This window comes from Lepus europaeus, chromosome 1 (genome assembly GCF_033115175.1).
Source record: "Lepus europaeus isolate LE1 chromosome 1, mLepTim1.pri, whole genome shotgun sequence".
NCBI lineage: Eukaryota > Metazoa > Chordata > Mammalia > Lagomorpha > Leporidae > Lepus > Lepus europaeus.
The window spans coordinates 125,208,423-125,220,433 of NC_084827.1; the positions used below are offsets into that span (position 1 = coordinate 125,208,423).

At 35.5% G+C, this 12,011-nt stretch overlaps 1 protein-coding gene and 1 pseudogene across 2 annotated transcripts in view; one reads left to right on the forward strand and one right to left on the reverse strand.

The window, feature by feature from the left end:
- Positions 1-12,011, forward strand: part of ITPRID2 (ITPR interacting domain containing 2) — a 41,928-nt gene that overhangs the window by 13,133 nt on the left and 16,784 nt on the right. For both annotated transcript variants that reach the window (XM_062188712.1, XM_062188702.1), the window contains exons 9-10: positions 6,694-6,766; positions 11,586-11,674. In XM_062188712.1, the coding sequence (XP_062044696.1) occupies positions 6,694-6,766; positions 11,586-11,674 (162 nt within the window). The remainder of the gene's footprint in view (positions 1-6,693; positions 6,767-11,585; positions 11,675-12,011) is intronic.
- LOC133757852 (HIG1 domain family member 1A, mitochondrial-like) lies at positions 9,326-9,947 on the reverse strand (annotated as a pseudogene).

The following is a 12,011-nucleotide window of genomic DNA, read 5'->3' on the forward strand; positions in this document are numbered from 1 at the left end:
CTTTTAGTGCTTTAACTGCAACTTCAGGGTGAAATAAAAAGGGAGTAAGACTAGGCCTTTGGAATATTTTACATTTTTGAGCTTCTTTTTCCTGTATTCATAGAATTTTATATTTATACTATTTCTTTAATTACTAATATAGTTTATTTCTCATTGCAATAAGTATGAAAGGTGACTATTTTATAATGACTACACTAAAACCTCCCTTTATTGCATTTTGCCATGTGATTCCTTTTTGACTTTGTTTTGATCTAAACTTGTCCTAGTATTCATAATTAAGGGATAAGTTATTGCATTCTATTAGAGCCTCTTTTTTATGAAAATTAGATAGGATAGTCATCTACAGTATTTTATACACTAGCAGCAAAGTGTGCAAATCAAAGCAGATTGTTAGATAGCTGTGTATTTGATATTGGTAGCTCAACACAATACTGTTATATGTATAATCTCAAGTAAGTCAGAGTTTAAGTTCTTTTTAATTTCCAGAGTTCTAAGCTGCAGTCATCTGTATGTGTTTAAAATACTGTACATAAAAAGTCTTTTCAACCTCTATAAAGTGCACTTTGGTGGTAGGTTAGTTTGGCAGATTATATATATTATTGCTCCCTCTGCTGGCAGAAGAAGCTAATGAAGAAAGTAATGTGGCATTGATGGGACCCCTTCCCCACTTTTAAGTACAGATTATATGTATTTGTGGTTGAAGAATAATGCCAGATTTTTTAAAGAATATATGGTCAACCATAACTATACTGTAAATATGGGTAATTTTAAGGATAATGCATCCTTATTCTTCAGATATTTTCAAATAACCCATAAAACCTCCTAGAATTGTGTTTTTATCCCTTTGGGAGTTTGACAAAGAGCTTGTAGAACAATGGATAAAGAAAGGAAATAATGTGTTACTTTAATTTCCTCTTCTCCCAAGCATGACTTGAATGATACTGACAAATGAAGAGAACAATCTTACTGAAGCAAGCTTTTAGATCCCATTTAAAATAGCTTGTTATTTTTCTTCTTTTGGACTTCTTTTGGTTGAGGTTTGATTCCTGTTGTGAACTTTGTTCTGTTAAAAAAAAAGAAAAGAAAAAAAAAAAAGAAAAGAAAAAAAAAAAACCCTGAGCAATTATTAGAGTTATTTCTCTCAGTAAGCCAGTTCTCAAACACCTTATCTGAACGCCAGCTGCTTTGGGATACTAGGAAGGAGAATATGGTGCAGACGTGGCTCTGGGCATGAAGCTGGCTAATCTGAGACACAAGGTAAGACCAGAGAGACACCAAGAGCAAGCAGAGGAGATATTCAAATATAAAGAGAGCTAAATGGCTGACATGACTAATCCAGGAGAATGAGAGTGGCTACTATGATGAAAAAAAGAAAGAGAAGAGGGGGAAAAGGGCAGAGTCTAGTTTCAATTAAACGTCTTGTTGTCTCATAAAAAGCGTTTTGGAATTTTACTGTATCTAAAAATTGGAGAACCCTAGTCTTGTGTTTTCTAATTCTTGATGACTTGTTGAGTAGTTCTTATGTTTTCTTGACTGGCTTAAATACATTGTAATTTTCTGGAGCCATGAATTAGTAGTATGAATGATTCACAGTTAAGTAAAAATGATTCTAATCAATCAGCAATAATTTATCTTTTAAGTGTAAAGGACAAACTTCTTACACCTCAGTGTTAGAGGAAGGAGAAATTTAACTTGTGGCTGTACATTTCTATTGTGTGATCTTTCCACTCTGTAAGTGAATTTATATTTAAATATAACCACTGTTGGATGTACACACAGATTCTTTTTTTTTTTTTTTTTAAGATTTATTTGGGCTGGCGCCGTGGCTCACTTGGTTGATCCTCCGCCTGCAGCACCGGCACCCTATATGGTCGCTGGGTTCTAGTCCCGGTTGCTCCTCTTTCAATCCAGCTCTCTGCTGTGGTCCAGGAAGGCAGTGGAGGATGGCCCAAGTGCTTGGGCCCTGCACCCGCATGGGAGACCAGGAGGAAGCACCTGGCTCCTGGCTTTGGACCAGTGTAGCGCTGGCTGTGGCGGCCATTTGGGGAGTGAACCAACAGAAGGAAGACCTTTCTGTCTGTCTCTCCCTCTCACTGTCTGTAAAATCTTAAAAAAAAAAAAAAAAAAAAAAAAAGGTTTATTTATTTATTTATTTGAAAGCCGAGTTACACAGAGAGAGAAAGTGAGGCAGAAAGAAAGGTCCTCCGTCTGATGATTCACTCCCCAATTGGCTGCAACGGCTGAAGCTGCTCCGATCCAAAGCCAAGAGCCATGGGTGCAGAGGCCCAAGGACTTGGGGCATCCTTCCACTGCCTTCCCAGGCCATAGCAGAGAGCTGTATAGGAAGTGGAGCAGCCGGGACTCGAACAAGCACCCATATAGAATGCTGGCACTGCAGGCAGCAGCTGTACCCAGTACGGCACAGCGCCAGCCCCACACAGAGATTCTTTTTAAGCTACCAAAGTTTTAGTAACTTTCTAATCCTGTCTTCATACTATTGATTCAACTCATTTACCTCATTACTTATTTTTAGCTGTTAAAATTATGAGATTACTTTCTATTTAGTGGCCTGAGTTAAAATAATCACAGATTCACAGATCGATCAGCTGTTTGACAAAGAGTTAAATTGGCCTTCCAAACTTTATGTTGAATGCAGGTCTTCTCTGGAATATCTATTCTTTTTTCTCTTTTTTAAAATTTATTTGACAGAGTTACAGAGAGAGAGAGAGAGAGAGAGAGAGAAAGAAAGGTCTTCCTTCCATTGGTTCACTCCCCAAATAGCCGCTACAGCTGGCGCTGCGCCGATCCGAAGCCAGGGGCCAGGTGCTTCCTCCTGGTCTCCCATGTGGGTGCAGGGGCCCAAGCACCTGGGCCATCCTCCACTGCCCTCCTGGGCCACAGCAGAGAGCTGGATTGAAAGAGGAGCAACCGGGACTAGAACCCGGTGCCCATATGGGGTGCCGGCGCCACAGGCGGAGGATTAACCAAGTGAGCCACGGCGCTGGCCCCTGGAATATCCATTCTTAACATGTGACATGAGTGCAGATGTCTGCCGCTGCACAGCCCAGTTAACCAATGAATTTTGTTGTTTGTTGTTTATTTAAAATACCTTAAGCCAACATTTCTTAAAAAGTATGTTAAGTCAAAATAAAACATGTGAGTAGAAAATCTTGGGGTTTTTTTTAAAATAAATATTTATGATTCACTATAGGCTGATAAACACAGAAAGGGAGCTTTGAATTTATTTTCCTGTTTTCTACCTTTCCAGATGAGCATTCCTATTCTACAGCAAGGACTCTCCACCATATGTCTATGGAATGTAAAATCTCCTTTAGTGTCAGTGCCTCAGGGGAAAGGGCACAGGGAATGTTGGCTACAGAGAACAGAGAGGGAGCTCCTGTTTTATTTCTTTTCTACTATGCTGTTTTAAAAATACTTTCACTAACTGTCACTTATTATCATCCTGAAGACCTGTGAAATAGTTTTTATTTTGCAGTTAAGGCAATTGGAATAATTATCACAGATAATTAATTGCTGAAAGCCATTTAACCAGGAAGCACCACACATAAGGCTTGAATGCAGATAGTTCTGCAGACTGGCTGCTTTTAACTAAAGGTCAGATTGGTTGGGTGCTATCAGACATTGAACAAAATTTAAATCCTTCAGATGCACAGCCCCAAATACTGCCCTGAATTTTTTGAGATGCCATTAAAAATTAAATTTGAATTTCTTAATCTCCAATTTTGATTTTATTTTAAAATAATTTTTTAAAAAGATTTGTTTATTTTGAAAGGCATAGTGACAGAGAGAGGAAGAGAGTGATATCTTCTGTCTGCTAGCCCACTCCCCAAATGGCTGCTGTGTCCCAGACTGGGCTAGGCCAAAGCCAGGCGCCAGGCTCCAGGAACTCCATCCTGGTCTTCCACATGGGTGGTAGGGACCCAAGCTCTTGGACCATCATCTGCTGCCTTCCCAGGAGGACCAGCACAGAGCTGGATAGGAAGGAGAGCAATCAGGACCTGAGGCAGCAATCTGACATGGGATGCCAGCATTGAAGTGGTGGCCCAACCTGCTGTGCCATAGCACTAGCCCCTAAAATTATTTTTATATACATCATCTTTACAGTGATCAGAGCTATACTATACCATGTCTCTTTAAACCTTAAAGGAAGGGTAATTGAGTTAGAATATCCACACTTGGATATTCTGTAGTATGTAATGAAGTGGTATTATATCGGGAAGGTGTATCTTAGTCAAGATAAAGGGGAGAGCTGTTAAAAAATTAGAGTAGGCGCCTGTCATTAGTAGGACATTGATTCAGATAGTTTTTATTAAAACACTTTTAAAGTAACTAAAAACTTTTTAGTTTTTTAGTAACTAAAAAAAAATTTCTTTTTACTCTAAAGCTGTTTTCTTCATCTTTATATTGAAAAATAGACCAAGTGATTTTATAATTTTGGTTTAGTGGGATTTTTTCCATTAAAAATACTTATTTGAAAGAGAAAAGAAGAGAATGGGGATGCTCCCATATGCTGGATTACTCTGCAAGTTCTCATAGTGGCTGGGGGCATAAGCACTCAATTCAGATCTCCCATGTGGTTGTCAGCAACGCAGTTACTAGGGCCATCACTGCTATCTCACAGGATCTGCATTAGGAAAGTGGAGTCAGGAGCTGTAGTCAGGTATGGAACCCAGGTACTCCAGTCTATAGTGTACACTTCCCAGCCGGCTTCTTAACTACTAGGCCAAACAGCTGCCACTTCATTTTTATTATGAAGAGCTTCAAACTTTCCCAGAGATTAGAGAAAATAATATAATGAACACTCTTTACACATCACTCATTTCAGTTACATTTGTAAATTGTTTAGTGAAAGGCCATGTGTAGCAGCACATAAGGAGAGTTCCACTGAGCATTTTAAACCATTAAATATGGGAAATCCTACCACATAAATCTGCATTTGTTTCATTATTCTCTGTGGTATACCCCAACTTGAGTTCATTTACACATTTTTGATCAGTAATGAAATAAGCTAAGAAATTCACTCATTATCGTTAGCATGTCTGTTTCTCCGTTTAACAAGTAGGTACTGTGTTTTTTCTCAGAAGGATCCTCGCAAGTTTCATTGGTGAAATTTTACCCTATGCCCTTTCTCAAAATTAATTAAGGAGTTTGTATTGAAAAGAAAGAGAATAGGAGCATCATGAAGGATGGAACGCTGAGGAAACATGTTCATTAAAGTCGTACTGTCTTATGATTTGTTTCCTAAGTCTGAGGAAATAGAATATGTGATAATTCTACACTGAAAAGTGAGAAATTATAATTTGATGTATCATAGGGCTGTGCCAAAACTGAAATTCCTAGAGTATGAGTAAAATTTTAATTTCTGTTACACTTTTGCTTTTATCTGGCTGATACTTATTTTATAGAAAATTCTTTGAAGTAGTTTGTTTCTGAATAGCAGCTAATAATAGACCTTTTGTTTCATATAAAAAGAAAATGTATTTTATGTCCTTGCACTCAAAACAATGGTTTTCCTGTTGAACTTATGTCTATTGCTTTGAAGAACGTATTATAACTTTTTAAATAATAACAAAGAATAGAACTTTATTTATCTGATTTACAGGTGATAGTTTTAAATTACTAGTGTGCTTTCAGTGTTTAAAAGATGTTTAAGCTTAGATTCATGATACTGTATAGAACAAAGATCTCACAAATCTGGAGAGTTTTTAGGTTGTGTAATATCTTTAATATTTGGAATTTTTTCATATATTTCACTTTTATATCAGTGGAATGGTTCTCTTAATCCTTAAACAGACTCATAACTCAAAACTACCAGAGTTGTGTTGAAAATGTGTTTGCTGTTTGCTCTGTGGTTTTGTGAAAGGGTGAAAACCAACTTTTGGCTAGATTTCTTACTTCACTAAGGTGTTATTTAATATTTAAGTGTTAATTGAAGGGTAAAGTGGCAGAAAGTATACTTGTGCAGTTCCCAGATGTTGAGTTGTTTTAGAATAGTTGGAATATCTGTGATATAAAAATTCTTAAATGGAATAGGTAGAAAAGCACAAAAAGATGACTTTTGTGGGTGTGGTACCTTTTTGAACAGAATTTTATGTAGGATTTATAGTTAATATCTTCCATTGTCTCAGTTCTGTAATAAAACCTTACAATTCCCAAGTTAGGTGTTAAAAGAACATTTACCTCAGGACAAAGCAGTCCTACATGTGTGTGGCTCTTAGTACCTCCAAATTTGTGGTATTTTTAAAAATTTTGCAAAAGGAACATGATTTTCTAATTGCAAAAATGGAAGTCTGGGAATTACCTCAACTGTGTGTCAGTCATAGTCTGCTGCATAGGCTGTGTTGGCATTTTTTCTGGGTTTTGACCTTAATTTGAAGTTTTCATTTAAAGAAGTTTTTCTTATGGGCCTCTTTTTCATCAATAGCAACTTTTTAAAAAATTAGAGGGTTTAATACATGCAGTTATTTATCCTTTGCTAGCTACTAATTTGACTGTTATTGTTAAGGAAACTAGATCAGTAAATTGAGTCCTGGGGCATTCTAACAATTTTGAAGTAAATTGTCTTTAAATATAAAATGCGTTGATGTTCTTTATGTACGTTGATTTGTTTATCAAGAGGTTATTCTTGGCCATAGATTCTTTTAGTTTTAACTACTTAACATTCTTCTTTAGGTTCAAAGCACAGAGGGAGAAGCTCCTCACATTCCAGCCACTTACCAGCTAGGCCTTGCCAAGTCAAAAAGAGGTACGTAAAGGAAAATGCACTGGTTCCTGAAAACGTTGCCAGAGTGTTTATGGTTGACTTTGAAAAAGGGATGGTTTTATGTGTCAGTGTTCATAGTCCCTGTAAGGGTGCATAGCAAATTAAGAACACAAGGAGGCATGCTTCATTTATTGTTTGGTTCCTTGAAGACTTTCATGCACACAAACTAATATTAGTTTGCTTAGCCTATAATGACTTTGTTACACTATTTTGTGTACTCCACATATGTTTCAGTTCTGCATAAGGGCTATAGGGAATGGAAAGAAAGAGCAATAGATTAAGGCCATATTTTACATCATTATGATTGAAAGATATGCTTGTGTTATCCATCTCTGGGTTTTCATTATTCAGACACTTGTATAGCTCCTAGGTGTAAAATGTGATTGTGTCTGGCTAAAGACACCAGTCTCTCAGCAATAATTAAACCTAGTTAAATTAAATTTAAGCTACCGATCAAAGGTGAGTGGCTGCAGGTATCATTCTTCTCTTGAATTATTAACTATCAACCAAAGAACCTCTGAATCCATCCTTTTCACTTTTAACTTGCAACCAGAAAAAAACATGTCTGGCCTTTAAATTGACAAAGCTTTTGAGATTTAGAGAAAGAAGAAGAAGTCAAAATGACCACTGAAGGTAAGGGTGTTTATTTTTAAAACTTTACACATGCTGAACCACCCTGTTTTTTTATAAACAAAGAGTTATATGTATGTTCCTAGAATAGGAAATTACATGTTTGTTCCCTCCTGATCTCTGAAATTACTTCATAAGAGTCAATTTGCATGTAATTTTTCTTTTATTACAGTATGGTACTAAGGAACAACACTACTCTCACAAGGTCACTACAGTTCCTGTCAGACACACAGTGAACTTTTAGATTTAATTTCCCCCTTTTGAAAGCCCATAAATGTATGTCAGTGTTTCTGAGCTGCAAGGCAGGGTTCACAGCAATAAAGGAGTCTTTACTTTAGATTTGTGGACAAAGGATACCTTGGGAATAGCACCTTTCTGTGTGTCACAAGAGTATATACGTCAGTGAAATTTCTTGAAGGTGTTTTAAGAGCAAGCTCCTTTGATGGGAAAGATGACTTGTTAAATGGGTACACATTTGATACACATTCTTCTTATCACCTTTGGGTCTTTTATTTCTGGTGGCATAAGCAAAAGTGTTAATATTTTTATGAGTCAGATTTCTATAATAGTAAAATGATTTTGTGTATGTGAATGAAAAGAACATAATGTTTTAGTCATTTTGGAAGGTAGCTTAATAAATTTTGATTATGTATTATGTATCTTAGATTAATCATCATTGCATAATTAGAATCACTCGTAATACATTCACTTCATCAGTTTAGTAAAAATGGACATAGTATTTTAATAGTTCAAAGTTTAAAATTCTCTTAATCTCAGGACCAGCCTGGGCCTCACATACTGAAACCCAGAGAAAGAGTTTATAGTTTAATGTTTGTTACAAGCTAATGGCAGGTATGTTGAGAGAAAGTTAACATTTTTCTTACTACAGAAGACATAGTACTTTCTTTAGCAGAAAATACATTTTTGTTTTGTTTCTTGATAGTAATGGACAAATAAAAATTTCCAGATTTTGCCATTTTTCCATTTTAATGTTACTTTTAACATCCTAATTTTAACTAGAGTACCTTATATCTTCAGGACATATCAGATTCTTTTTAGATTTTTGTGTGTATGTGTGAAGAACCCCTTTGTGTGTGTGTCTGAGACAGGAATGTTTGGCTAAATAACCTAGATTGCAGTTTTTAGTTTATACAAGACAGTTTGACCAGGCTTCCATGTGGTACTTGAGTAGCCCTATGAGATAGAAGAATTATTATTATTATTATTTTTTTTGGTGTTTACTTACTTTAATAACAATATGTAGATCATGCCATCACCATGGAATGTAAGTTCAGGTTAGACAAGAGATTTCACAACTGCAATAATGTATCCTGTAGTATATCAAAGTTTGTGTATAATGTCTGGCCAACCAGCTTGCTCATAAACTATTGATCACTTCCACTGTAGGTAATTTAACATTTATGAGTCTTACACAGAAAATTAAAAAATACTGCACACATTTTAAAAGTGTTAATTTACCTTTGTATCAGCAGTTAAAATACATGTTTCTATTTCAAGGTGACATTTAGAAATTATTCTAGTATAACAGCAGCAAAAATATAATTCTGCAGTTTTTACAAAAGAGCTAGCCTGGAATTCATAATTAAATTAGTCTCACGTTTACAAGTATGTTTCTGAAATAAATACTACTATGCAGCTGTCTTAAAAGCTTGCTACCTTTTGTGTACACACACACACACACACATACACATTCAGTTGTGGGAAGCTTTACAAATTATATTCCATGAACTTTTTGAAAAAGAGTTTTTTAAGAGATAACCAATCCCAAAAACTGAAATATTCATCCAGTCTATGAGGCAGGCAGAAAAAAGTGAATTAACTGGGTAAACAGGATTCCTTTCCAACACATGAAGCATGTGACACTCTGCAGCAAACTGATAATAACTGCAGCACTGGCCTGCTGTGCTCTTTAGGACTAATTTCATCACAAGGGTTGGGGTGGAGGGAGAACATTTAACACCAGGTGGAAAATGTGACGTTGTGTTAACCTGACTCCCCGAGGGACCTATTAGTGAACTAGTCACTAATAATTTGGTCACGAGGAGGTCCGTATTCAAAATACCATGTATTATTGTCTAAACCCACTCAAATTATTGATTTTCGATAAAGCACATAACCTCAATATGAGATGTCTAACTAAAGGAAGCATCTCCAACAAGGCCAAGCCAGCATCTCTTCTAAGGTTTAGGTTTCGCCCAGAATTCCTGATACATGGAATAGCCCATACCCAAGTCATTGCCCCTACAACAAAGCCTTGAGCTGCCACACGCATGTGGATGAGGTGAAGGGACATTTTCGTATTTCCCCTGCTCTTCAGTTTGTACAGTCCATATGCAACAGTCGCTGCAAACCCCGCCATTCCAATGGGGACAAAGGGCGCCTCTTTAGCTTTTTGGATAAGTTTGGATCCCTTATCTTCATCATATGAAGAAAGAGAAACATCTGTATTGGTTGACATGTTGGCTGTTTGAAGAATCTTCTGACAGCAACAACCCCAAAAACCCTCCAACCGGCTTCTAAGATAGAAGAATTATTACCATCCTGTTTCACAAAGGAGAAAAGTTGTTGGCTATGATAATGAAACAGAGCCAGAAATTGCACCCAGGCCTCTGTTCTTTCCATTGCCCAGCACCTGCTCTGAAACTTAAGCAGCACATACTGTGACCTAACCTCTTTGAACTCAGGTGGGGTGCTACAGATGGTTCCGTGTTACACATAAAAACAGTTCTTAGCAGAGAGAAGCTAATCAAAGTTGGTCACTCTGGCTTTCCTTTGCCCAATCAGATAGGCAGTTTCCCTTCTACATCATTTAATTGGCTGCTTAATTCTATTGTTGCTTAAGGAAATTGTCATCTAGTTGATTCATTCACCAAACATTATTTATTGTCAGTTTCGTCTTGGTACTGAGATACAAAGAGTAAATTAGTTTCCTGCTTTCAAAGGCTCACAATGTAGTTTGTTTAAAAAAGACATGCAAACGTTTAATTACATTGATAATGACTATGAGATAAGGTGTTATCATTTTCTAATTAATATAATGCCAAGTTAGTATGGTAACAGTTTATTGTAATTTAGTGTAACAGTTATTTCAGTATACATAGGTTTATTAAGGATATGGAGTAGTTTCTTATATTTCATTGTATAGTTTTGTTGATATCAAAACAGTGTTACAGTTTTTAAAGGGAATAATTCCATGGAACCTGAGGTAGTAGTGGTATATTTTTTTAAAATCAAGGCAACCTTTATTTAATTTTGGATATCATCAATCATCTGATTCTGGTTACTATATGACTTAAATCTTACATGAATGTGGATTTGGTAAACACTTGAATTAGCATATTACTTTTGAAGTTTTGTATAACACTGATGTCTCATAAAGCATCTCACTTAGTGAGTGTAGTAAGGTCTCCTGTTGTGGTAGTTGTGGTATGGATGGAACATATGCTTCCTGTGCTTAGTTGGCCATTGTAACATACTTAAAACATTTTTTAGGTTATATTAATCAAGAATAGAGTTTTGAGGAAGAAAAGTGAGCAGAAAAATGTTAAACAATTAATATTATGTTAATTAACAATTTTATGCCAATTGGACCTGTTTTTCATGTAATAGGAGAGAATTATTTTATAAGTTCAAAATGCTTGCATCATTTGATGCCTTAGAGATATTTAAATACGTTTGAATTTGAAATTGCTTAATTTATTGGCCTTAATTGTATTCTTAATTTCTTACTAGGAAGATGCAGCAGTTTTTATCTACTATATATTTCAATAACTTTATCTCCTACATACCTTTACATATTTACATAATGGAAATAGTTTATTTCTGGACTTCTGTTTTTATTATAGCCATCCTTTTGTTTCAGCCAATTATTCTCTAAGGATAAGATAGTAATTGGATTTGCCACAGTACATTATAATTACTAGCAGTTAAGTATGGAGAGTTTCTGATAGAAGATCTGATTCACTTTTGTCTGAAATCAAGTTACCTCCTGTGTTTTAAAGCTACAATTTTGCAAAAATAATACATACTTTTCTAAGATATAATCAATGTTGTGTATCATTTATCTGTTGGGAATCATGTATTTGTATTAATTTTGTCCTTATTGAAATTTCATTTAGTACTGTTTTGTAACTGCATTTTTTATTCATAGATCATCTATTACGTACTGCAAGTCAGCATTCTGATAGCAGTGGTTTTGCTGAAGATTCTACAGATTGCCTCTCGCTTAATCATCTTCAGGTAAGATTTTTCTATTGTAATAAGTGCTATTATTAACTTCCTCATTTAAAGGTGATTTTTATTAATAATGACTATATTTCAAAACTGAATCTCATATTTATTTTTCAAGCATTATTGACTAGAAATTTCAGTTTTTGTTCTCCATCTCTCTGAATATTGAAAAACATTAATTTTGAACCACCATCAAACAATTTTTTTGATCATCAACTTGTTTAATCTGTTTTTCTCATTTTTAAAATTAACATAGTGTCTCAGTACTTATTTTTAAAAAGATTTATTTTATTTATTTGAAAGGCAGAGTTACAGAGGGGGGGTGGGGAGAGAGCTTCCATCTGTT